At 47.4% G+C, this 27,916-nt stretch overlaps 1 protein-coding gene across 1 annotated transcript; it reads left to right on the top strand.

Moving 5' to 3' along the window:
• Positions 1-27,685, top strand: snphb (syntaphilin b; the record flags this gene model as incomplete). Its single annotated transcript, XM_083920453.1, has 6 exons — positions 1-123; positions 10,386-10,517; positions 24,150-24,329; positions 24,967-25,074; positions 25,327-25,476; positions 25,672-27,685. The coding sequence occupies exons 2-6, from the start codon at positions 10,468-10,470 to the stop codon at positions 27,683-27,685; spliced, it is 2,502 nt and encodes an 833-aa protein (XP_083776579.1). The 5' UTR covers positions 1-123; positions 10,386-10,467.
• Between the last annotated feature and the right edge of the window lie 231 nt (positions 27,686-27,916).

Here is a 27,916-nt window from a genome sequence, read left to right on the forward strand (position 1 = left end):
CGGGTGTGTGAGCCTAAATCCCCGCTCCGTCCAGTGGAGCTTTTAACGAGAGGACCGCGGGTAAAAACAACGGAAACCGAGGCGATGGAACCGCGGAAGGACTAAGAGGGGGAGAGGGCACAGGTAAGCGAGGGCCCGGGCCTGTCATTGAATCATCAGCTGTCATTTTGCGAAGGATGCGCCCGGGTGGTGGAGAGAGGGTGTGTTGTGCGTCAAGGAACTAGAACAGCCTATAAATAATACATGCATGAAGTAACCGTGCAGGAAATGTGTGGAGCTTCGGTGTCTGCAGCCAGCTGTGTCTGTTTATTTTGGTGCAGCTGATGGAGGGATGCTGCGCAGTGCGCTCCGGCAGATGTTTGCGCGTCTCGTCATCCTGCGCGCCCATGTTCGAGCTTAAAAACACCCCCCCGGGCCTTTGGGGTCGTCACATCCATGTAGCCCACCGGTTAGCGTCACACAGGACAGATACCGGATCGTACTTCTCTGGGTTGAACAGAAAACGTGCCCCGGGAGCTCACTGCTTCTCGGAGCCCAAAGTAAGTGACGTCCGTGTTCGTAGGCGCGGAAGTCGTGACGGGATGGATGGTGGCTCGCGCTGCAGTTTGACCTTGCAGCATTTTCTGTTTTTGCAGAAACGCGGGTCTCACCTGACGGGGAGCAGAGGCACAGCTCTTTGTGTTTGGCTCTCACGTGTTGTCACTGAGGTACAGTGATAATATCATCATGGCTTTATCTCGTTTCCAAGAGGCTGCGTGGGGTTGGATCAGTGTTAAATGAATTTACTATCATCTCTCTTCCACATCTTCCTTTTAAAGCCTGGTCCTTAATGCAGCAACACTGCACACACACTCAGAAGTGAATGGTTGCAGGGTGAGAGCAGAGTTCTGGGGGAGATCCGTCACATCTTGCGGAATAACCTTGGCACAAAAACCTTTATTTTGATATTTAATACTAACTGTTAATCTCACGATCGTCTTCTCCTGTACCCGAAAAACGCTCAAATATTGTCAGAATGAAGCATTTGAATACAGCAAAGTGCACCACACACAAGCAGGAACACGTGAATGAATACACATGAACACTGACATGTTTTAATTTGTGTTTATCCAGATTATTATGTTCTCTTGTATGCATGTGTAAATAAAGTTTCACTAACTCACTCACAATGGGCCCCTGGGCACAGACACGAGAAAGGCCCCCAACTCTGTTCCAGATATGACGCCCAGAATGAAAGAGGTGCTTTGTAGTCGTTGTGCATCTTTGGCCCCTGGCCTTAGGTCCCCTATTTGGGGCGACTGCGGCTCAGTTGGTAAAGCGAGTCGGCCAATGTCTGAAGGGTCAGCAGTTTGATCCCCGCCCTGCCCTACTTGTGTCATGGTTGCTGTGTCCTTGGGCAAGACACTTCAACCACCTCGCCTCGTGTGAATGTGTCTGACTGCTGTATGTTTGAAGAGGTGGTCGGAGGGGCCGTAGGCGCTGATTGGCTGCCACGCTCACGTCAGTCTGCCCCAGGGCAGCTGTGACTACTACGTAGTTCACCACCACCATGTACAGTCTGTCTGTGTCAATGAATGGAACCTGGACTTTGAGAAAGACGCTATATAAATCTAAGCTATAACATAATAATAATATCCCTGTTGAATTATACTCCCATGCATTTGAATCTTTTCCCACACACAGACTGTACAGTGTCTGGAAAGCAAGTGGAGCAGAAACGCAAACCATCTTTACTATAAAGACAAATCTCTGTGTTCACTGTGCGTCCGTACAGGTCACTTTTGTCCTCTGCAGCATGGCCATGGCCATCTTGTCAGCAGCAGCAGGCTCCTCCATCCTGTTTCTCCTGTATTTGCAGCCAATAGCGGCTCTCCTCCTGCTCACGTTCTACACAAGTACTAAGACTGACCGTTGCCATGGTGACGTGGCAATTGTTTTCACAGCATGGTGTTTTCTCAGATGCGCCCGTGGTGGGAAAATCTCCAATTCTGCCTTTTTTCTCTAGTCTCACAGAACTTTATGCATCCGGTGATTTTAGTTCTTCATTTGTGCAAAATCTCCGCAAACTCCTGCGTGTTGTTTTTCTTTCTCTGGCGTGCAGGGCATGTAACAACCAGCTGTAGTGCTAATCACACCATTTAACTCAATGGCTGCTCTCACTGTTAAGGAGGAAACGGCATTTCATCTTAGTTAGGTTAGGTTAAGGTTATGTTTTTGCAGGCTGGGGCCATTCTGTGTGGAGTTTGCATGTTCTCCCTGGTCTCAGTCCAAAGACATGTTGTTATTGTGACCGCATAGAATAGAATAGAATAACTTTAATGATCCCAGAATGGGAAATGATTGTGTAACAGCAAATAAACACTTTTTACAGAGCATAAATAGAATCAAATACATACATAGTGTTTATATGCAGTGCCCAGTGTGCTATAAACAATAAACAATAATAATATATACAACAAAATACGCTAAATATGCTATAACAATAATAACATATACAAAAAACAACAGTAGAGAGAGCAGTGTTCTCTGTGAGGCAGACATGAGAGAGTTATTATATATTATCTCATCTTCAGCCTCTTATCCAGGGTCGGGTCTCGGGGGCAGCAGCTTTAGCAGGGGACCCCAAACTTCCCTTTCCCGGGCCACATTAACCAGCTCTAACTGGGGGATCCTGAGGCGTTCCCAGGCCAGTGTGGAGATCTAATCTCTCCACCTGGTCCTGGGTCTTCCCCGAGGTATATATATATTATTATTATATCCAGTGATGCAAAGATTTCCTGTATCTGTTGCTACGACAGTGAAGCTGAAGCAGCCTTCTGGAGGAGCTGCTCCGCTGTCTGACCAGTGTGAGTTGGAGAGGGTGGAGAGGGTGGAGAGGATGATCCATGATGGAGAACAGTTTGGTTATAACCGTAAGATTGTGAATGTGTCAGCCGTGTGAGTGTCTGGCGACCCGTCCAGGTGCACCCAGCCTCTCGCCCTGTGTCAGCTGAGGTCGGTTGCAGCCTCCTGCGACCCTCGGGGATAAGCGGATGGATTAGCCTGTACGAGAAGCAAAAAATTACACTTCAATCTAAGTTATTATTAGCAGCCATGAGGGCAGAGGACAAGGACAGTTGACAGGAGCAGCAGTAAGCTCGTGAACCCTCGGCACAGGTTCATATTGAACACTAGAGAATGACACTATGCAACTTGCACGTAAGGACCTGCTGCTATCAATCGTTTTTGCACTATCATGCCACAATCTGCGCTTTATTATTATTTTTCTATTATGATCATTGTATTGTTTTGTTGTTTCTACAGCAGTTAGATAATTTATGTTGTGTCTCTCCACTTTACTATTGTGTCTCGTCTTTGTCTTGTCTAGTCTACGCAGGGAGAGGGAGAAATTCAATTTCGATTCCTTGTACGTCTTGTTCATGTGAAGAATTGAAGATACAGCTGACTTTGACTTTGACTTGGACTTTCACTAGTTGTGAGCAGGTCATTTAAAAGTGATGACGGAGAAACAACGGCAGCTTTAAATCCTCCTGCTTCCCTGAAGTCACAGGCGTGGAAACATTATCCTCCCCCGTGAGTCTTGTACACAAACAACGAACGGTAGAACGGAGCGCGGGCTCCGACGGGACTTCACGGTGCATTCAGATGCACCTCAGAGAAACTCAAACTGCTGTTGTGAAGTACCTTTCTGCCATCGAGGAGTGACGCAGGTTGTTGAAAGGACTTTCTTTCTTTTTGCCGTGGCATTGAAAGAGGTATCAAGTATCGTTTTATACACTAGTATCATATTGTAGTATAGACTTCTGGTGTTGTGACAACCTTAATAGTGATGGACAGCCAAGGTAGGGGAGAGAAAGGGGATGACATGCAGCAAATGGTCCTGGGTCGGACTCAAATCCTGGGCCACCGCAGTAAGGACGGAGCCTTAGGGTGCACCCCCACTGTCCATCCGTCCCGTGCCCCGTGCTTTAGGGTCCTTGTCCCCCCCTCCAGGCCCGTTTGTACTCACACTACCTGGGCCTCGGCGAATGCTTCTTGCTGCCTATACGTCATCACGCCGTAACACGTCACACGCATTGATGACGTCATGGCGATGTGTGGCTTTGTTTCTAACCAGAGTTTTTGTGCGTCTTGTCGACTGTTTTTGAATCTTTTCATCGACCAAATCTGCAGTAAACACTCCACCTCCGCATCACACCAACGTGAACCTTTCACCGCCATTGTTTTAAATGTCCGCACATGGTCCCTCCTTCTTTTTTCTACGTCCCAACAGGCGCACAGGAAATGACCTCAGAACCGCCGTAGGCCTCGTGCTCGTGCTCATACACGTGCACACGCTCATGCTCGTACATGTGCAAACACGCTTTACAAAAGCCCACCTCTCCCAACCGGTCTGTGGCTTCCAAGCGGGCTGCAGCAACGCGGTTGCACTCACACTGGTCAAATGAACTAGGATTTACCTGTAAAACCTGTTTGGGCACGGTACGGATGGACAGTGTGAGTGCGCCCTTAATGGCCTTAATTAATGGCTTAATGCTCTACCCGGGGAGCTGCAGGGCGCTCCCTGGATATCATTATTTTTAACATAAAGAAAAGGATTACTACTGCTACAGAGTGAAAGAGATTAATGTGTGTAGGCAGTCTCCTCCCACTAAGCATTAACGTTATTGTGCATATTGACTTCCTGTTTTCCCCCCATGCTCTTTGCTTATTTTGCCTCTGAGGAAAAGAGTTCCTAGACTATTAGCATGATCACTTAGGCTGCAGCGCTCGGGCGTGCTTTTGATCGCTGCTGCTTGGCTCACTAATGACAAACCCATGTGTAAGATATTTTGAGCGTTTGACCTGATTAAGCGCTGATAGTCCCTCAGCAATTGAACCAGTGCCATTGGATTTTCACTCAGAACTTTAGGCTTAATAAGGGGAGAAATCTTGTGAGAACATGGTTTAAGAAATGTGTGAAAGAAACCCCATCGCTGGGCTTAACAAGAACAAACTCGACCCAAACCCCGGTTGATAACTGAAGTAAAAGTTTCAGTAAGATTTGCTACATCACCCTTTTCACTTTCACCCTCTGTGTGAGTGTTGATTGATCGGCCAGTAAGCGCTGCGCTGTAGTTTTATTGCTGTGCTCTGCTGGATCTTAGCTGAGCTGCTGCAGTGGGGTGACTCTGCAGGATTGGCCTGACCTGTATTCACTGAAAAACAGGAGTCACTGTTTGTGCTCTACACCGAACAGACTCTTCCTTCCACTTTGACTCTTCACAGCGGTTCAATAAATCACATGTATTCTTGAACCACATGTGTGTCCACAGAGCAACAGAGGCTCGAAGAAAAGTGTTACCACTCATTGTGTTACTCTCCACTCTTCTCTTGTGTTTACAGTATGTTTTCCATTAGAAGAGTAGCCACCCTGGTAGAGGGGTTGTTGTGAATGCTGAGTGAATGTCAGTGTCTACATATACCAGCATGCATTGCACATGTGTTCTTCATAATACTTATTGTGGGCCAATGTTTTTGCCTGCCAGAACATGCATTGCATATTCATCCACTGTGAACATCACAGAAATGCCTCCCCCTTACTGATGCGTACATGAACTGATGGAGCCTCTTGGATGAGAGGTGAAACGTCTTCCTAGACAAATAACCAAGTCCAGTTGCTTTTGACTGAAATTGCTTGGTCAAATGAGAACTTTCACAGGCTTATTCTACCTACAAAGCCTCAACAACTAGTGTCCTCAGTTCCCAAACACTTATTGACTGTTGTTAAAAGGAAAGGGGATGTAACAAAGTGGTAAACGTGTCCCTGTCCCAACTTTTTTGGAACATGTTGCAGGCAAAAAATTCAAAATGAGTAAATATTTGCAGAAAAACAATAAAGTTTATCAGTTTGAACATTAAATATTATGTATTTGTAGTGTATTCAATTGAAGCTAGGTTGAAAAGGATTTGCAAATCATTGTATTCTCTTTTTATATACCCTACGTTATACGCAACGTCCCAACTCCATGTGAATTGGGGCTGCAAATGGTGCTGTTCATTTTCTATCGAACATCCCTTCCTAATCTCCTCCTCTCTTTCTCCGCATTCTCACCTTCACAAGGTCCCTGAAACGTGCCTTCTCCAGCTTTCTTCTCATCTGCTTTCATCTTGCCTTCTTCCCCAGCTTTGTCCCTCAAACCCTCTTTCTCCCTTAGCATAGAAGCTGCTTGCGTGTCACTCAGGCTGGCTCTGCCTGGGGGTGGTGTTACATAACAGGCCTAACTTAATAAATCCTGTATGATGTGCTGTGATGGGGTTTCATCTGACGTGACAGCAGTCAGAGCTGGAGAACATGCTGCTTTCCCAGGCCTGTGTCACACTGCGGAGGGTACAATTTTAAAATCTGCGTTACACAATAGTCCAGGAGTCTTCAGCGTTTTTTAGGCCAAGGAGAACCTGAAAGACAAGAGACATATATACATATTAAACTGGGCCTTCAGTAACATGTAGGGCGGCCTAAAGCCTACCCTCTACCCGGTAGGTGATTGGATGAACACGTGTCCATCAAAGTCTCGGCAAAGTCAATCAAGAGAAGAGAGAAAACATTGTCTCCATGAAGAAAAGACTTCCGTTCTTTTCTCTCAGTGGAGATAAGTTCTGATAAGTCCGATGCTTATTGCAGCATCTAAGCTAGCCTCTTTAGGGAGCATTGTGGTTTTGAACCAACAGTCGCCTCTTGTGTCATCGTCACCCCCCCCCCCCAACTGCCAGTAGCTCCCAACAGGACACTGATTGGCCTAATAACTTCCACCCGAAGCAGAAACGTATCTCGTGTTATTGTGAGAATTCAGCTGCTGCGAATGGTAAGGCTGGATGGTAGCCCAGGCAAATGACTCCCTGCTAAGCATTTCTGCTTGTCGCACCTCCGACGGTGCCATTGCAGGTAGCTGCAGGGTCATCAGCCGGGAGCCACCCCTCATTGATGTTTCGCTCCATTAATCCCGGGACATCTCACGGTGGTGGAGCAACGGCAGGGACGTCTCCCTGCCGCCCCCTGCAGCTGACCCTAGGACCCTTGTTTTCCCCATGCCTGGTCCTTCCTTCTTAGCCAAAGCCAGAAGCTTCCCTGCTCAGCCTCATCAGCTAGGTCCTTCAGAGCCTTTCTGAGTTTGGGGCCGGTGACCCCCATGTTTTTCAGGAAGCGCTGGGTAACTACCTTACCTAGGGGTCAGGAAGTCTATCGTCAATGTTGTGTAAAGTAGACATTTTATTTTTTTATGAAACGGACAATTTAGCTTAGCTATTAATGCTTTATGATTTATGATTTTTGTAATTTTTGAAAAGAAAAAGCTTTCAAAAAATGATCAAGCTCGGATTCGGACCTGGGGCGACACTGGGGTGTGGTGGTTAGCACTGTCGCCTCACAGTGAGAGAGGGTTCCTGGTTAGAATCCCGGCTGGGGCCCTTCTGTGTCGAGTTTGCATGTTCTCCCCGTGTCTGCGTGGGTTTTCTCCGGGTTCTCCGGTTTCCTCCCACAGTCCAAAGACGTGCAGGTGTTAGGTTCATTGATGACAGACAGGTTTTCGTCTCCACCGTACTCTACGGGGGAATTGTTGGGTCTGTGTAAATCATAAATAAGTCATAGAGTGTGGTCTCTACCTACTCTGTAAAGTGTCCTGAGATTACTTTTGTCATGATTTGGCACTATAAATAAAATTGAATTGAATTGAATTGAATTCAAAGGTCCCCAGCAGCTTCCTCTCTGTGTTGTGCCTCTCGAGCTCTCTCAGGAAGTGCAGTCTTTGCTTTAATGTTCTTGTCTCGAGGCTCAATGTGAGATAACATCATATGGTCATCTGGTTATTATCTAGAATCTGTTCGAAGCAGTACTGCTTTAAAAACCGTGGAGTGACAGAGAGCAGAGGAACAATCCTAGATTCATTAGAGCAGAGCTAGATAAAGTTATAGTATTATTATTATTTATAGTAATACATTGATTTTAATTCATATACTGAAGTGACACAGCAGAGAGATGAGAATACAAGGTTTTATTTCCATTAATCCACCTGTCCTCATTCACTGGCTGTGGAGGGAGGGAGGACAAGGGTTTACTGAGTCATGGGTGACACAGAGACACCACAGTGAGTTGAGGTGTTACAGCAGGAAGGTGACTTACAGCGGGTGCCTTGCATTTACACACATGCACAAACCTGGCACTGAAGAGCCGAATAGGGGTGTCTGCACACTTGGTCCCGTTCAGCCCTCAAATCGAGCTCAGAACGATGAGTCAGCATTTCTGTGCATATGTGAACACTCCAGAAGAACTCAAATAATCCTCCTCTATTCCTCTTCTTGTGCTTTTTCATTCTATCTCTGCCTCTAACTCTCAACATGCCTCCGTGTCTCACAAGATGAGGGCTGAACTTCACCATGTGCACCATGAATACCACGGCTTTGGGGTTTGCATTCTGACTTTCCAGTTGACTAACATAATGCCAGGGTGAGCTTTGTGAGGGCCATTTTTATAAGACCTTGTCTCCCTGCATCCACACAGCCACATCCGTGTCTGAGAGTTCACTATCACCTAAGGTCACACACACACACACACACACACACACACACACACACACACACACACACACACACACACACACACACACACACACACACAGACAGATATCTGTCCTCACATACACACATGCAGCTGCAAATGTCAGTTCCCTTCCCTCACTTCTGCCACTCTCCCCGGATGAGTGGTGATTGGTTAGACTGCTCACATGGCTGGGAGGTGATTGGCTACTGGCTGCTGAACCCTGATGTCATGTCTTTGCTAGCCAAGTGTCAACTTGAGTCAGCTGCACCCTGCTGCATGCTGAGGTGTCCAGATCTGAACGCAGAGGCAGTCAGCAAAACTCCTCCCTTATTCTCAAAGCAATTTCAGTCAAAAACAACTGGACTGGTTGTTTGTCTAGGAAGACGTTTCACCTCTCATCCAAGAGGCTTCATCAGTTCATGTACGCATCTGACCAGGCTGGGACTGGTCCAACTAACTGGTGTGGAGATCCAGGTATTTAACCTCTCACAAGGCCGATGATGTCACTGACACCCTTTGTGCTCCAAGTGCCCACGCCCGTCGTCAGAGTGACAGTCGATGGTGGGCAGTTGGTTTCGACGTCGTTAGTGCTCTATTGAGTCTGAACGACAGTCGTTGGGGTCACCCGGGCCATGTGTGAACAGTTGTTCTTTGAGGTTAGATTGTTGAATCTCCTGGGAAGGGATGAAAGGGCAGCATTGTAAATTGGAGATAAGTGGTGTCTCAGACCCCCTCCTCTGTTTAGCGATGGTTTCTCCACTTTTACATAGATGGCTTCTTTTACTCCTCTTTCAAACCATCTGTCCTCTCTGTCCAAGATTTGGACATTGCTGTCATCAAAGGAGTGGGCTTTCTCCTTGAGGTGTAAGTGGACAGCCGAGTCCAGGCCTGAGGAGTTAGCTCTCCTGTGTTGGGCCATGCGTTTATGCAGTGGTTGAAACGTCTTCCTAGACAAACAACCAGTCCAGTTGTTTTTGACTGAAATTGCTTTGAGGATAACGATGACCTGGACGAATGAGAACATTCACAGGCTCCTCCCTTATTATTTGTGTGTGTGTGTGTGTGTGTACTTACTTAGTTACTTACTTACTTACTTCCTGGTCCCAATCCTTATCTGTCCTGAATTACACATATGATGTCTGCAGAAGTAAATGATAATTTCTTTTAAGTTTATTGTAAGATTGTTCAGTGAAAGGCTCTGGAAAAAGCCAAATGAGAAAGACTACATTTCATGTCTCCTATGTGACGTCCCGTCATCACACCCTCCCTCCACTTCTCAACTCTGAGTGCTGCAGAACATGGCGGTCTCTCTGTCACATTTCACTGCCTCTCCACTGCAGGAGAGATGACTTTGCACTACAAGTATAGTATTTGTTTTACTGTTAATATCCAGTGTGGAGAAGTTCACTGTGGTGTACTGATGACACAATCCTTATGCATGGCGGATAATGACTGGGACCAGAAAAAAGATTTGTTGCATTGTATAGACGCCACTGTAAATGGGTCTACCGGAAGCCTTATAACAGGGGTGGGACCTACTAACCCTAAGGGCATTTTGGCTGGTCCTCACCTTCTCAAAGGCCAGTTTTAGGGTTTAAAGTTGGTTTTAAGGTTGACGTTAGAATTGGGTTTAGGTCAGGGTTAAGTTTAGGGTTAGGGTTAGGCAATTAGTTATGATGGTTATGGTTAGGGTAAAGGGCTAGGGAATGCATTATATCAATAACTGTCCTCACAAAGATAGAATTACGAGAATGTGTGTATGTGCGTGTGTGTGCAGTCACTCACTGGTCATATTTGTGTTTCCCTCCAGGCTCTCAGCGTTGAGTTGAAGAACCGAGAGACAAAGTGAGGACAGAAGAAGCTAAAGGTTGTGCAAGAGGCTGTCGGGCCCCATGTCTGCCCCTGCTCCAGCCAATCGGAGGTCTGCGTTGGGCTCTCGCCGGTAGGTAGCCAATGAGGACCTGTTACTGTTTTTTATGTCATTGTTTGGGTATTAAGTAAGATGGCCACAGTTGAAAAGAAGTATCTCTATGGAAGAAAAATGCTGTCCTCCATTGCATTGTGCAGCACCGTTAGGGGACCAGGTCCTGTGTTTATCAAGTGTCTCACAGTAGGATATCAGTTCCTACAGTCCAAAAGTTCCTATCATAACATGTTGGGCCCATGTTTGGGACTTGGAGTAAAACCATTTTATCAAGATTCTTTTCTTTGGAGAGGACTCCTTTCTCTGCTGACATTGCTGTTCTACCTTAGGGAACTGGTGACCTGGGGTGTCCAGATCAGGCACCCTCGCATGGGCGGAAAAGTAAGATTTAGGGCCCCACAATAAAATCGCTCCCGCCGCCCCTGGACCTCCCAGAACCCCGGGAAAGATCAGGGAGGTAGCCCGGGGTCTGGGGCTCACTGCCAAATTGGTCCTGAGTCTCTAGGCCCATGGGGGGGGCCCCGCAATCAGCCCCCGAAGTTAGGACACTTTCTGCAGTACCGCCCTTTGTCCGCCAGTCGGCGCTGGACCATTTCATGCTGCCAAACGACACCCATACAAACGTGCTGCCATAGGGCCAAAAGTTATCTCGGCCCGGTCCAATTCTCACACTTTGAACGAAGCGGAGAGTGCCGCGATTGGGACCACGTTATAAGTGCTGCCATAGGGCCACAATTGAACCGTGTTGCCTTTGGACGCATTCAGCAGAAACGGGGTCATAAAACCCCAGGGTATTGCTCCAAAAGGCAGAGATTGACATGGCACACTCCTAGATAACTGAGGACCAACAGGTATCAATACCAACTCTGTGCTCATTAGTGTTTCTTAGTTACACTATATTTATACCTGATACCACTTCCCACACTCTGAATTACATTGAATGTACGGTAAATGGCCAGCAGGGTGTCACGGAGCCCCAGGGGCTCTAAATTCGGATGTGTTGTGGATGTGTGCAGGGGTCACAACATTGGCTATGTTGGGCCTAGGAGCTGATACTTTGAATTCCCCACATGTGGTCCGTGGTTATTAAGTGTGCCAAATCTGAAGCAAATCGGAGGTGGACACATAATTTGCCTCAGAGACACTGATCAAAATCGAAGGTTGTCCAATCTGCTTCAAATTTTCAGGGCTGATTACAGACCAAGAGTGGATACCGGTTCCCAAATATCAGCCTCCTAGCTCTCATCAATCTCAAGATATAGTCATATCATGGCCATATCACAGGGCCACCGTATCTCCCAAGTGCCAACGAATCAAGAGCTGACATTGACATATGTCTGTTCTTGGGCCCCAGGAGTGTGCCGTTTTAATTTCAGCCCTATGGACCCATTTCCTGGGATCGTGAGGTACTGGGCTCGCCTGGCCTCAACTAAATTTAAACCCACGAAGGGAGCGATTTTAAGCCGTCCGCCCTTCGACTCGGTGTGAAACACTTAGAAGAAATTCAGACTTTTGTTCACTTCTGGCACGTCGTACGGCTTTTGGACACAGGCCCAATTGAGTGTCTTTTTTGGCCTCATTTCTCCCTATTAGCCCAAATCGTGCATATTTCAACTGATATTGATAGAGCAGGATCGTATGAATCACATATTGAAGCCTCAAGCCCCTGGGACTCACCATTTGGCCAAAGGGGAGTGGTAAAAACCCAATGGCAATACCTTTGCCATTCTAAAAACCTGAACTTCTTGGTCCAATTTGAGGGGGTTCCCAGGGTCCTCGGGCCCCCAGATTTGGGGCAAACACTCATCTTGGGGCCCAGTTTAAGAATCTAGAAGATGGGAGCTCCAGGTGCTCCAGAAACCGTTTTCACCCCTTTTGATTTATTCTCACCAAAAGGGTCTAACACTTGACGAATCTGAGACCATCCTGAAAGCTTGGGTCATGACAGGCCTCTTTCTAAAGGAGCTACGGCCTTGAGCTTGACATATGTCATTATAAGCCACGCATGGAGCACATATGTGGTGGTTTGAGGTCTCCAGGTGCTTCTGATCCTCCACAAGGAGTCGCCAAAGCCCCATGGGAATGGATTTTCACATTGTCATATCTCAGCCATAGAAGCTCGGAATGATGTGAAATTTGGACTGGTTACACAACTCACAGCTATATACCAGTACCTGGAGTGTTGCATCTCCATCTCTTTTCCTTCATAGGTAACCTGCATCTAGCCTATTTAGCAATGTCGTAGTGAAACGCCGTCAACATCAGGCTACTCCTGAGCTCCAGCTGGTACTCTGGTATGATTTTGGAGTATGAATTCAATGCATAACTGAAATTATTACAACTATTTACTGACTGTCAGTTCCAACGTCATTGGCCAATGGCAACACGTCCCATTAGGCCCCAGATCCGGCCTCCTGAGCTCTAAATGGCCGTTTGAGCATGAAGACAGTGAGCTTTGAGGCTGACATTCACAGGATGCGCGGGGAGGAAGGAGCTGATATTGATACATGTTGTTCCTTGATTACACAGGAGTGTGCACTGTCAATTTCAGCTAGATTGGTCAATCCCTTGGGTAGATGGGTAGGCTGTCCACTTCAGGCACCCTGGTCCCCATTCAATCGTATGGCGGGTGGGCCAAAGGAAACGACCTTTTGACCAATTAGGGGTCAATTGAAGGTCTGGGCAGTGGGCTGTGAGGCTGAAATTCACAGGATATGTTTATCAAGACCTGTAGAACAACATATCAGAGTTACAGCTCCTTACTCCCTTGTTTCATCACTGTCCCAGTATATTTTACACTATAACTCAGAGATGCTTGAGAGGAGGGAGCTGAGATTGATACACCGTGGTCCTCAGTTACCCAGGAGTGTGCAGTGTCAATTTCAGCCCCGCATCTCACTGCGTTGGGGAGATAAGTGGCTAGAAAGGGAGGGGGTCACAGCAGGGTCTGTGTTGGTCCAAGGAGGTTGAAAATTCATGTTCCTCATGTCTACCCCATGGCTATCAAGTGTGCCAAATTTGAAGCGAATCGGACGATGTTAAAATTTTGACTCTGAGGCTAAATCTCAATTTTGGGTCGGAATCGAAGTTCGTCCAATCTGCTTCAAATTTTCAGGACTGATTACAGACCAAGAGTGGATACCGGTTCCCTAATATCAGCCTCCTAGCTCTCACCAATCTCAAGATATAGTCATATCATGGCCATATCACAGGGCCACCGTATCTCCCAAGTGCCAACGAATCAAGAGCTGACATTGACATATGTCTGTTCTTGGGTCCCCAGGAGTGTGCCCTGTTAATTTCAGCCCTATAGACCCATTTCCTGGGATCGTGAGGTACTGGGCTCGCCTGTCCTCAACTAAATTTAAACCGCGCGGAGGGAGCTGTTTTTAGCCGTTTGCCCTTCGACTCGGTGCAAAACCCTTCGGTCCATGTCTGGCACGTCGTACGGCTTTTGGACACTTTCTCTGATGTCTTTTTTGGCCTTATTTCCCCCCGTTACCCCAAATCATGCATATTTACGCTGATTTCGATAGAGCAGGATCGTATGAATCACATATTGAAGCCTCAAGCCCCTGGGACTCACCATTGGGCCAAAGGGGAGTGGTAAAAACCCAATGGCAATACCTTTGCCATTCTAAAAAGCTGAACTTCTTGGTCCAATTTGAGGGGGTTCCCAGGGTCCTCGGGCCCCCAGATTTGGGGCAAACACTCATCTTGGGCCCCAGTTTAAGAATCTAGAAGATGGGAGCTCCAGGTGCTCCAGAAACCGTTTTCACCCCTTTTGATTTATTCTCACCAAAAGGGTCTAACACTTGACGAATCTGAGACCACCCTGAAAGCTTTGGTCATGACAGGCCTCTTTCTAAAGGAGCTACACCCTTGAGCTTCACATATGTCATTATAGGCCACGCGTGGCGCACATATGTGGTGGTTTGAGGTCTCCAGGTGCTTCTGATCCTTCATGGGGAGTCGCCAAAGCCCCATGGGAATGGATTTTCCCATTGTCATATCTCAGCCATAGAAGCTCGGAATGATGTGAAATTTGGATTGGTAACACAACTCACAGCTATATACCAATACCTGAAGTCTTAAATCTCCATCTCTTTTCCTTCCTGGCCAGGTTGCATCTGGCCTAGTTAGCAATGTCCTGGTAAAACGCCGACAAAACCAGGCTACTCCTGAGCTCCAGCTGATACTCTGGTATGATTTTGGAGTCTTAATTCAGTTCATAACTGAAATTGTTACAACTAATTACTGACTGTCAATTCAAACATGTGGCCATTGGACCCAATGGCCACACGTTGCGTTAGGCCCCAGATCCGTCTGAGCCTTAGGAGGCCAGGTATTCAGGAAGACCATATGCATGAGCTATTAAAGTTACAGCTCCCTCCTCCATTGCTTTACCCATTTTTCAACATGTTTTACACTGTAACTCAGAGACGGTAGGGAGGAAGGAGCTGATATTGATACATGTTGTTCCTTGATTACACAGGAGTGTGCACTGTCAATTTCAGCTCGATTGGTCAATCCCTTGGGTAGATGGGTAGACTGTCCACTTCCCCATTCAATCGTATGGCGGGTGGGCCAAAGGAAACCACCTTTTGACCAATTAGGGGTCAATTGAAGGTCTGGGCAGTGGGCTGTGAGGCTGAAATTCACAGGATATGTTTATCAAGACCTGGGGAACAACATATCAGAGTTACAGCTCCTTACTCCCTTGTTTCATCACTGTCCCAGTATATTTTACACTATAACTCAGAGATGCTTAAGAGGAGGGAGCTGAGATTGATACACCGTGGTCCTCAGTTACCCAGGAGTGTGCAGTGTCAATTTCAGCCCTGCATCTCACTGCGTTGGGGAGATAAGTGGCTAGAAAGGGAGGGGGTCACAGCAGGGTCTGTGTTGGTCCAAGGAGGTTGAAAATTCGTGTTCCTCATGTGTACCCCATGGCTATCAAATGTGCCAAATTTGAAGCGAATAGGACGTTGTTAAAATTTTGTCTCAAGATTTTGTCTCAAGATTTGGTCAAAATCGAAGGTCGTCCAATCTGCTTCAAATTTTCAGGGCTGAACGCTCACCGGGGGGGGGGGGGCCTCCCTCCAAATATCAGAGCCCTAGCATGCACCAGCCCTGAGATATAGCCTGTTCCTTTCCCCACACCCTCTAAATGTTAAACTGAGAGCTCCGGGTGCTCCAGAAACCGGTTTCTCCACCTTTTGATTTATTCTCACCAAAAGGGTCTAACACTTAACAAATCTGAGACCATCCTGAAAGCTTGGGTCATGACAGGTCATTTTGCCTTCTAAAAGAGATACGGCCTTGAGCATGGAGCACATATATGGTGGTTTGAGGTCTCCAGGTGCTTCTGATCCTTCATGGGGAGTCGCCAAAGCCCCATGGGAATGGATTTTCCCTTTGTCATATCTCAGCCATAGAAGCTCGGAATGATGTGAAATTTGCATTGGAAACACAACTCACTGCTATATACCAATACCTGGAGGGTTGAATCTCCATCTCTTTTCCTTCCTAGCCAGGTTGCATCTGGCCTAGTTAGCAATGTCGTAGTGAAACGCCGTCAACATCAGGCTACTCGTGAGCTCCAGCTGATATTCTGGTATGATTTTTGAGTATGAATTCAGTTCATAACTGAAATTGTTACAACAAATTACTGACTGTCAATTCAAACGTGTGGCCATTGGACCCAATGGCCACACGTTGCGGTAGGCCCCAGATCCGTCTGAGCCTTAGGAGGCCAGGTATTCAGGAAGACCATATGCATGAGCTATTATAGTTACAGCTCCCTCCTCCATTGCTTTACCCATTTTTCAACATGTTTTACACTGTAACTCAGAGACGGTAGGGAGGGGAGAGCTGATATTGATACATGTTGTTCCTTGATTACACAGGAGTGTGCACTGTCAGTTTCAGCTCGATTGGTCAATCCCTTGGGTAGATGGGTAGGCTGTCCACTTCCCCATTCAATCGTATGGCGGGTGGGCCAAAGGAAACCACCTTTTGACCAATTAGGGGTCAATTGAAGGTCTGGGCAGTGGGCTGTGAGGCTGAAATGCACAGGATATGTTCATCAAGACCTGTAGAACAACATATCAGAGTTACAGCTCCTTACTCCCTTGTTTCATCACTATCCCAGTATATGTTACACTATAACTCAGAGATGCTTGAGAGGAGGGAGCTGAGATTGATACACCATGGTCCTCAGTTACCCAGGAGTGTGCAGTGTGTATTTCAGCCCCGCATCTCACTGGGTTGAGGAGATAAGTGGCTAGAAAGGGAGGGGGTCACAGCAGGGTCTGTGTTGGTCCAAGGAGGTTGAAAATTCTTGTTCCTCATGTGTACCCCATGGCTATCAACTGTGCCAAATTTGAAGCGAATTGGACGTGGTTAAAATTTTGTCTCAAGATTTTGTCTCAAGATTTTGTCAAAATCAAAGGTCGTCCAATCTGCTTCAAATTTTCAGGGCTGAACGCTCACCCATGGGGGGGGGGGGGGGTGCCTCCCTCCAAATATCAGAGCCCTAGCATGCACCAGCCCTGAGATATAGCCTGTTCCTTTCCCCACACCCTCAATGTTAAACTGTGTTAAAAGGTGCCTGGATATGACACTTTGCGTCTCTCCAGGAGAGTGCCATATCAATTTCAGACTGATAACCCAATGCCCTGGGCAGATGTGACCACTGAATGCTGACCGTGTCCAATCTCCGCACGCTTCCCGTTCAAACGTATGGTGAATGGACCACCCTCAACTGGCCATTTATATAAAAATTGGCATTTTCACCCACATGGCATTGGGCTATCAGGCTGAAACTCACAGGGTATAACCCCCCCCCCCCCCCCACCGGGCTCTACAACATATGTGACGCCCAGCTCCGAAGTCAAAAGTTTTGACCCTTAAACTGACAGTTATGTGCGTGGACATCAGGTGGAAATCCAAAGGGCGAAGGAGTACAGGCCTGAAATCGGTACACCCTTGTTCCTGGGTTACCCAGGAGTGTGCAGTGTGAAATTTTGGCCTTAAATCTCTGTGCTCTTGGGAGATAGGGACCCTGTAATCTTTTCACACCCAGAGTTGGACGGCGTCCCATTTCCCACACCTTACATGATAAAAGGTGTGTGAAGCTGACAGGTTTGAGGGGGCCATGGCTTGGTCTGTGTGGGGCCTAGGGGGCTGGAAATTCGTATTCCACGTGTTTGTCCCACGCCCATCAAGTGTGCAAAATTTGAAGCAAATCGGACGATGTTAAAATTTTGACTCTGAGGCGAAGTTGGGACTCTGAGGCTAAATCTCAATTTTGGGTCAAAATCGAAGGTCGTCCAATCTGCTTCAGATTTTCAGGGCTGAATGCGTACCCAGGGGGGATGCCTCTCCCAGAATATCAGAGCCCTAGCACCCACCCATTTTGTGATATAGCTATCTCCAAAGTGCCAAGTACCCAAGAGCTGGCATTGATACCACAGGGTCCCTGGGGCTTCAGGAGAGTGTCCTATCAATTTCAGACTCATAACCCAACTCCATATTGGTGTACTTGCAGTTCAGCCATTTAGCATGGGGTTATAGGTCTGAAATGAACAGTGCACACCCCTGATAACTCTCAGACTGATAACCCAATGCCCTGGGCAGATGTGACCACTGAATGCTGACCGTGTCCAATCGCCGCACGCTTCCTGTTCAAACGTATGGCAAATGGACAACCCCCAACTGGCCATTTATATAAAAATTGGCACTTTCACCCAAAAGGCATTGGGCTATCAGGCTGAAACTCACAGGGTATAACCCCCCCACCGGGCTCTACAACATATGTGAAGCCCAGCTCTGAAGTCAAAGGTTTTGACCCTTAAACTGACAGTTATGTGCGTGGACATCAGGTGGAAATCCAAAGGGCTAAGGAGTACAGGCCTGAAATCGATGTCCCCTTGTTCCTGGGTTACCCAGGAGTGTGCAGTGTGAATTTTGGCCTAAATCTCTGTGCTCTTGGGAGAAAGGGACCCTGTAATCTTTTCACACCCAGAGTTGGACGGCGTCCCATTTCCCACACCTTACATGATAAAAGGTGTGTGAAGCTGACAGATTTGAGGGGGCCATGGCTTGGTCTGTGTGGGGCCTAGGGGGCTGGAAATTCGTATTCCACGTGTGTGTCCCACGCCCATCAAGTGTGCCAAATTTGAAGCAAATCGGACGATGTTAAAATTTTGACTCTGAGGCGAAGTTGGGACTCTGGGGCTAAATCTCAATTTTGGGTCAAAATCGAAAGTCGTCCAATCTGCTTCAAATTTTCAGGGCTGAACGCGCACCCAAGGGGGGTTCCTCCCTCCGAGTATCAGAGCCCTAGCACGCACCTGCCCTGAGATATAGCATGTCCTATTTCCCACACCTTACATGATAAAAGGTGAGTGAAGCTGACAGATTTGAGGGGGCCATGGTTTGGTCTGTGTGGGGCCTAGGGGGCTGGAAATTCGTATTCCACGTGTTTGTCCCACGCCTATCAAGTGTGTCAAATTCGAAGCAAATCGGACGATGTTAAAATTTTGACTCTGAGGCGAAATTGGGACTCTGAGGCTAAATCTCAATTTTGGGTCAAAATCGAAGTTCGTCCAATCTGCTTCAGATTTTCAGGGCTGAATGCTCACCCAGGGAGGGTGCCTCTCCCAGAATATCAGAGCCCTAGCACCCACCCATTTTGTGATATAGCTATCTCCAAAGTGCCAAGTACCCAAGAGCTGGCATTGATATCATTGGGTCCCTGGGGCTCAAGGAGAGTGTCCTATCAATTTCAGACTCATAACCCAACTCCATAGTGATGTACTTGCAGTTCAGCCATTTAGCATGGGGTTATAGGTCTGAAATGAACAGTGCACACCCCTGATAACTTTCAGACTGATAACCCAATGCCCTGGGCAGATGTGACCACTGAATGCTAACCGTGTCCAATCGCAGCACGCTTCCTGTTCAAACGTATGGCGAATGGACAACCCCCAACTGGCCATTTATATAGAAATTGGCATTTTCACCCACAAGCCATTGGGCTATCAGGCTGAAACTCACAGGGTATAACCCCCCTACCGGGCCCTACAACATATGTGAAGCCCAGCTCCGAAGTCAAAAGTTTTGACCCTTAAACTGACAGTTATGTGCGTGGACATCAGGTGGAAATCCAAAGGGTTAAGGAGTACAGGCCTGAAATCGATACCCCCTTGTTCCTGGGCTACCCAGGAGTGTGCAGTGTGAATGTTGGCCTTAAATCTCTGTGCTCTTGGGAGATAGGGACCCTGTAATCTTTTCACACCCAGAGTTGGACGGCGTCCCATTTCCCGCACCTTACATGATAAAAGGTGTGTGTAGCTGACAGATTTGAGGGGGCCATGGTTTGGTCTGTGTTGGGCCTAGGGGGCTGGAAATTCGTATTCTACGTGTGTGTCCCACGCCTATCAAGTGTGCCAAATTTGAAGTAAATCGGACGATGTTAAAATTTTGACTCTGAGGCGAAGTTGGGACTCTGAGGCTAAATCTCAATTTCTGGTCAAAATCGAAGTTCGTCCAATTTGCTTCAAATTTTCAGGGCTGAATGCTTACCCAGGGGGGGTGCCTCTCCCAGAATATCAGAGCCCTAGCACCCACCCATTTTGTGATATAGCTATCTCCAAAGTGCCAAGTACCTAAGAGCTGGCATTGATACCACAGGGTCCCTGGGGCTTCAGGAGAGTGTCCTATTAATTTCAGACTCATAACCCAACTCCATAGTGGTGTACCTACAGTTCAGTCATTTAGCCTGGGGTTATAGGTCTGAAATGAACAATGCGCACCCCTGTCGTCCCAGGGACAAACAAATGGTGGGTGCCGGCTCTGTACTAGGTGATCTGTTTTGGAACCTTTGGAAGAGGTCAGGGGTTGAGATATGTTGTTGACTGGGCCTTTGGGAGTATGACCTGTTAATTTCAGCTTTCTGGCATATTGCCCTGTTAAATTTATCCCAACACACACATACCCTGAAGGTGTCGGATGGTTTTCCTGGCCTTCGGGTTTAGCCCTGGGTAGACGCTAAAAAATAACACAAGTGTCACAAAAAGTGTCATTTGGCAATACTTTTGGATGGGCATCATGTGACCCCTTTAGGTCGACTTCCCTAATTGAACCAGCTGCTTTAAGAACGCCCACCCAACTCACTTCCACTTTCTAATCATGGAACTGTTTTGATGGTTTTTGAATTGCTTGATAGATGGTTAATGGATAATTTAATCAGTTTGTAGCCATTTATTTTAAAAGATGTTGGTTTGCCATGTTTTCAAAAATCTCTCAGGTTGGTGTTTAACCCCCTCAGCTTTGTCTTTTTACCCTTTGAGTATGGTACGGACGGACAGTGTGAGTGCACCCTTACTCATCTCTCTTTCTGTTGCATTTTGCCCCAATTTGTTTCTACACTTTTTTTCATTTAGTTCCAATGATCCTGACGGAGGAGCTGTGCTATTACTAACAAGAAGATGCACTTTCAATAAACCAGATAGTCAGCCTGGTGGCCACCTTCACTCACTGGCCAGCGAACACAGTTTAATGAGTATACTGATGTGTTCTCCTACAGTACTGGACTTCCCTGGCCTGTTTACTGGACACAGGTTAAAGGATTAGACCGTGTTCTTGAGGTTTCGATGTCTAAAGGGACCAGTGATGAGTTTTTACACGTCCATTAAGCCTCAGACTGAATGTTTAACGCATTGATTTACTTCTGTGGTCCTGTTTGACACAATCAATTTAATAACGTGGAGAGCCTATTTGGCATCGATATTGGCAGGTGATCTGGAGTATAAGTCAATAATACTGCATATTGCCAAAAATCCACTTATAAAAATTGTGTCAGATGATTTTAAAGAGTTTAAATTAGAAGTCTTTGCCAGATGACAGAAGTCAAGACATCAGGTTAGTGGTTTTGGTGGTTTTATTGGTATTGAATATGTCGCTACAGACGGTTCAACCTGCAGCTGTGGTGTCCTCCTCTCTCTCATCTCTTTTCCTCAGATTCAACCCTCTGAAGGCGTTGCAGCCCAAACGGCGCCTGCAGCAAATACTGGCGTCCTCGCTCGTCCCGGTGCCCACGCCGGCGTCTGGGTCAGGGACGGCTGGGTCAGGGACGGCTGGGTCAGGCAAGGCTGGGTCAGGGACGGCTGCGCCAGCGGCAGCAACGGCGCCGGTGGCCATTCCTGTGCCCGCGCCCCCTGCGTGAGACTCACTTCAGTTACAGTCTCAAGAGCATGCGCCGTAGCTGTAGCTGTAGCTCGGCATGCACTGTAGCCACTAAAACAAAACAAAAAGACACAGGACACATTTGTGCTACCTGTTTCACTTTTACGCAGTTTTTGACTGAGATCCCTGCAGGTGTTTCTCAATAGTGATAATCAGTTTAAAGCTGGCATCAAGAAGAGAAAACAGCACAGACTTGCGTGTGTGTTGTTGTGTCCCATCACCTCAGAGACCATTGAAAATGCAAGGGAACCCCATTTGATCCATGTTCCATTTAATTTTTCTTAGAATAAAGTTGTGTTTAGAGGCTACATGCACGGTATGAATAGCGCTATCATTGTGCTGTGGAAGCAAACCATGATCACAAGTGATCACTGGTTCACCACAGCCGCTCACTCAACAGCAACATGTTTGTCACAGACACTAAAGAGTTCGACAGCAGAGCGTTGGTGAGACACGGGCATTGCCCGAAATGAGGATGTGCTTTTTGATTAATTGAAAATTGAAAATTCAGCTTCTTGAGCAAAGCCTCTGTCTCTACCAGGGATAAACCACAGCTCGAAGGAATATTCCTGTACTCCACTCAGTAACACAAATCAATAACTGAACCGTGGGCGACCCCCAGCTCCTACCACCTCCCTACAACAGGCTCCACCAGACTGTCACCCACCACCTACGGTCCAGACACAGGTTCTATCCCATCAGATGGACGGGATAGACTGTCGGACCTGACGCACTGTTGCATTCCACCCCCTCCAGGCTCACTGCTTCTGCTGCTTCCCTCTGCCTGTTTCTGTTCGGTCTTGGCTTTTGTCATATATTGATCTTCGAAGACCTACCAAGTAGTCAATATCTGGCCTCCTCCCTTCTTGTATCACACAGGACTTTTGATGTTTACTCATGCAGCACAACTCTTGCTAGACGTTTGGAGAAGTTTGGGCCGTCCAAATATAGCGTCTAAAGTACATTTTAGCTTCTGTCCCAGGAGTCCTGCTACCTGCTTCACCAAACTGGGGGTTCACCGTCATCTACTGTAGGTAAAACACTGACTATGGATAACTACATCATGTTCCCACAGTTTAAAATACCCAAAATACCCCTTTAGGTATAAAGACACTGAGTTGGGTGCAACACTGTGTCCATATTTTGGATTTCAGTGTGACGGCGTTGAGTTATCGGGTCCTGTGTGAAAATCCCTCATTGCTGCTCAAGTTGTTCCCGCTTGTCGCCTCCTCTCCCTCTGCGGAGGCCAGTGATTGGGCAACAGTCATGCTCTCTAAAGTAACAGGTCACTACAGCATTTGCTATGTGTCACACAATAACACTGAACACTATTTATTATCAGCAGGGAGTGTCTTGACAGAAGTTGCCCATCACAGCTCACCCTTCCTTCTCCGGGCTGCTACTAATGTATACTGTGATACTCAACAACTATTTTCTTTAGCAGGATGTAAGCAACGGTAAATGGAAAATATGTCTAACATTGTTAATTCAATTGTACAGTTTACGTGAATTTACATGGTATCCAAGGTGTCTCGCAAGTGTGTCCATTGTCCCAGATGGATTAGTTTAAAGGAACAATGCAGCATTTTAGGAAATATGCTCATTTGCGCTCCTGCCAAGATTTAGATGAAAAGATTAATACCACTTTTATTTTGTTTGAATGTTTAGCGTGATTAGCTTGCGGATTTCTCCGTTAATAGTTGTTACCCGAAACAAATTGTCATGATGGCTTATTTGATGAGTGTATTTGCAGAAAAGGACCTGGGATGGGATGATCCCTGGGATGATTTTACAACAGAATTTCACTTAAACAGTCAATTCAGATATCAGCACGCAACTATAACTTTCTGACAAGAGAGATTTTGTTCTGCTCTGATCATCTTTTGGGTTGTATCTGATGTGTCACAGATTGAATTTCTGTTTGATTATGTCTTTGATGCTTGTTTGAAGTGAAACGCTCTGGGTGATTAACAAATGCTAACGCTGTTGCTGTAGCTCCCCTGCTTCTCTAATCATTAGTCTCAACATCTTATCTCTTTTGAGTTGTGTTTCAGGATGCAGAGGGTTAGCTTGTGTTCTCATGGCTGCAAATGACTTCACATAGATGTTTCATATGGGAAGCCAAAGAGAGCAGCTTAAACGATCAAAGCCTTTTGTAAAGCTTTTAGAGAGCCAGCTCTCTCGGGCCCCGTCGGTGTTTGAGTGCTTGTTGATATCTAGCCTCTGCCTGCATCTCACACTGAATGGATCAGGAAATTAATCCTAAAACATGATATATGCCACAAGTTTTGTCTCACGTCAGTAGCGAATACATTTGTCGCATGCACATTGTATCGGTGTGGTGGGGTCCCCTGCTGTCCTCTGTGATTTAACACCCTGTTGTCTCTGCCTGGTCAGGTTTGACTACTGCAGGTTCATAGAGCTAGACTACGTTCCTATGGAGACAGGCTATATGGTCTCAATGCGCCCGACTAAAGGCTATACATCGACCAAGTCACCGACTAAAGGATACGCTTCCACCAAGTCTCCAGATCGCCACAGCCGTTCGGCAAACTCTCCCTCCGCCCCTCGTTGTCGGTCTGTTCTGAGTCCCTCTTCTTTCCTCAGATCAGTGTTGACTTTCTGTAGCATGGGAATGAAAATACCTTTTGCACTGCTGTGAATGTTTCATGATGTTCCAATATGGAAACCATCTGACTGAATGGTTTCCACATCATGTCTGACCTGTTACTCCCTTCCACCTTTTCTACTTTTTTCCCACTCCTTAGTAAAAGCTAACCTCACTTCATTTCTTTTGAAGAATGCTTCCTGCTGTTGTGTCATTGAGCGTCTGATTCATTTGTCTTTTTGGTTTGGATTTCATCGTTGCAGATCACATTCCCTTTTAAAAAAATGATTGCAACCTTGCTGTCAGTGTCCAAATGAGTGTGTGTCCTTGTTTTTAAGGCCGACCTGTCCGTCACAGTGACTTTGGCCTCTGTATTTGTAATGTGCCTTTGTACATTTGTGTTTAACGGTGTTGTATTGGCATGCTAGTGGACCTGCAATGACGTTCGCTCCATTTGTGTGTGTTGATTTGTGGTTTTGAACAATGTCCTGATGGATTTGCTCAACAGCTAACAGAATTATCTCTCGGTCACCTCGCTGTTGTTGGAGTGTGGTTTCATGATGTTACCATGCACCTGTTAACATGTCTACTCTTATTTTGGACCAGGCGGACCCCAGCCGCGCCCAGTAATAGAGATCCCCATGGTAACACCTCCCTCAGCAGCAGCAGCAACTCAGGCTCTTGTAAAGGCAGCGACTGCAGCCCCACCAAAGGGTAAGACATCAGAAACTGCCCCGCCGGTTCAGTAATGGAGATGAAAAGCTTCCCTCGAAGGATTGATTGCACTAATATCAAACCAAAGTTGCAAATAGAAAGTGGAACTTCATCACATCAGTAAAAAGCAGAACTTGATATTCCTTAATTTCACTTATTCAACAAAACCTCTTCATTAAACAAGAAGCCAGACCTTCTCACTGAAGCTGAATCAGTTCTGAAGATGGACTCTTTCATTTTCTTGTGTCCTAGACGACATCAAAAGTACACGTCATGTACAGACAACCATGGTATCCGGCCCCCTCCCCCAGAGCAGTACCTCACACCCCTGCAGCAGAAAGAGGTGTGTATCCGGCACCTGCGGGCCAGGCTAAAGGAAACCATCAACACTCTACAAGACAGGTGAGATACTGAGATAGAAAAGAAAGTGTGTTCTTATATTGCCTCACTTAGGTTTCTCCTTAAGTACCAGGTTCAAACCCTAACTATTACCGTACAGTAAGCCTCATATCTTTATCCTCCTAATTCTCCTGTTCTCTCTCCTTTGCTTCTGTTATTTCTTTCTCCTTTTTCTCCTCTCCATTTTGATCCTTTCAGGGACACAGAGATAGATGAGCTAAGAGGACAGCTTTACAGGATGCAAGAGGATTGGGTTGAGGAGGAATGTCACCGTGTGGAGGCTCAGCTGGCCCTGAAGGACGCGCGTCAGGAGATCCAGCAGCTTAAACAGGCCGTGGACACTGTTCGCGCCAGTCTCAGTGATGCTGGGGGGCTCAGCGGGGACATAGGGGTCCAGAAGTACTTTCAGGACATCAACACTCAGAACCACAAGCTTGAGAACCTTTTGTTTAGCATGGAGCTAGCCCAGGCTGGATTAGCCAAGGAGGGGGAAGCCATACCAGGTTGTCGGACCCGTGTTGGAGGTTCGGCACCAGCATCGGTATCAGGAGAAAGTCCAGGGGGAATGCCCAAACCGGCAGTAGGAGGGAGAGGGACTTGCTCTTGTGACGCTTCCCCAGCCCGTTCTCTGACCCGGAGCTCCACCTATACTAAGCTGAGTGATCAGGCGCTTGCGGACCGGAATGGCAATGGCTCGGACTTTCCTTGTCTGTCAGGTGACGGCACCCAGGACAGCGGCTTTGTGTGCTGCGGGGAGAGCAGCGTCCCCAGCCGGGCCGACCTGCTGCTGGAGGCCGCCTTCCTCTCTGAGGAAACAGCATCTTTACTCAACTCCTACGCACAGACCTTTTCTCAATCACTGCCCCACTCGATGCCCCACTCGATGCCCCACTCTTTGCCCAACTCCATGCCTCACACTTACTCCCATACCTTACCTCATTCTTTCCCTCGCAATTTGTCCCACCCTGTGCCCCACACTATGCCCCACTCCTCCACCTATGAGAAGCTGTGCACAGGCGAGCGGCTGGCGCCCATTCGTTGTGGCATGGGTGGAGCGGGCTGTATGAGCCATCCCTGCCTGTCCCACCATCACCTCTACCTGCATCCCCTGCGGGAGATGGGCATTCAGACCGAAAGCTGCCCCATCCCTGCAACAGCAGGTTACCCCTCTGATCTGGATACCATTGCGGAGCAACGCACTTTCCGCTCCCAGGCCTGCAGCCCCACCTCCACATGGATGTCTGATGAAGGGGAGGATGAGCTGGACTCCATCACCACCACAACTTCAGTAACCACGGCAACAATCATGAGTATAGCCACAGAGCCGATCTTGGCCTCCAAAACGCCATTGATCCCTCACTTACCTCGATCTGCTACTGTGGCGTGTTCCATGGAAAGTCCTCTGTATGTGGGGAAAGAGGGAGTTGAGGAAGAAGAAAAACAGGAGAAAGAGAATAGAGAAAAGGAAGCTGCAGAAACAGGGCAGCAGGAGGAAACAAAGGTGATCAGCCTCGAAGAAGAAGGGCTGCAGACACAAATGGGCTCAGCTGGAGGAAACGAGGTGGAAGTTCAGGGTGCAGTGGAGGAGGCAGCACCAGGAAAACTGTGCAATTCAGTGGAGGCCTCAGAAGGGATGCAGGGTGAGCTCAAGTTTGGAGGATGCTGTGGAGAAGGGAGACAGGGTGGGACAACACTGGAAAGCGTAAGCATGGATGACAGGCAGCAAGAAGTTGGTCTATCAGCAACATCAACCCAGGTAGAGACAGCAGAACTGAGTCCAAGTAGCTCAGGATTATCACTAGATGTAGAACAGCCTCACACCTCCCAGCCAAGGAGATCTGCTTCCCACGAGGAGATAGCTGGTGTCATTATAGTGGAGTTGCATGACGAGGACGATGATGGAGATGAAACTAAAGAAGAAGGTGCAACAGGGGGCGCCACAGCAGAGGGAGGAGATTCACCTGGCTCTGGGGCAATTCAGAAAAGCTACTGGAGCCGTCACTTCCTGGTTGATCTGCTGGCAGTGGCCATCCCTGTGGTGCCAACAGTGGCATGGCTTTGCCGCGGCCCAGTCCGTGGCGGACAGCCCATGTATCATATAGGGTCGCTGCTGCGAGGCTGTTGCACAGTCGCACTGCACTCGCTGCGCAGGGGAGGTGGGTTGAGGCATTACCCCGCAGGCGGGGGAGACCTAGGTGGATCACAGATATAACAGTAGAATCTGTTCAGTTAAGTGGTCTTTAACTACAACCTCTTCTGTACGGGTCTGGGCCCTTAGCTTGTTGGAAGATACCTGTAGTGTGAGGAGAGGAAGAAAAAATACTTCCTGTCCTGAATTCCTCATCAAGGTTAGTAGCTGAGGGGGTATCAGGAACAGGAAATGCAGTTTATGACTTGGATCTCTGACTGGTAAAGGCTGTTCTGTTTGGTCCTGCTCCTTAGT

Source organism: Echiichthys vipera (assembly GCF_963691815.1).
Source record: "Echiichthys vipera genome assembly, chromosome: 9".
Taxonomy (NCBI): domain Eukaryota; kingdom Metazoa; phylum Chordata; class Actinopteri; order Perciformes; family Trachinidae; genus Echiichthys; species Echiichthys vipera.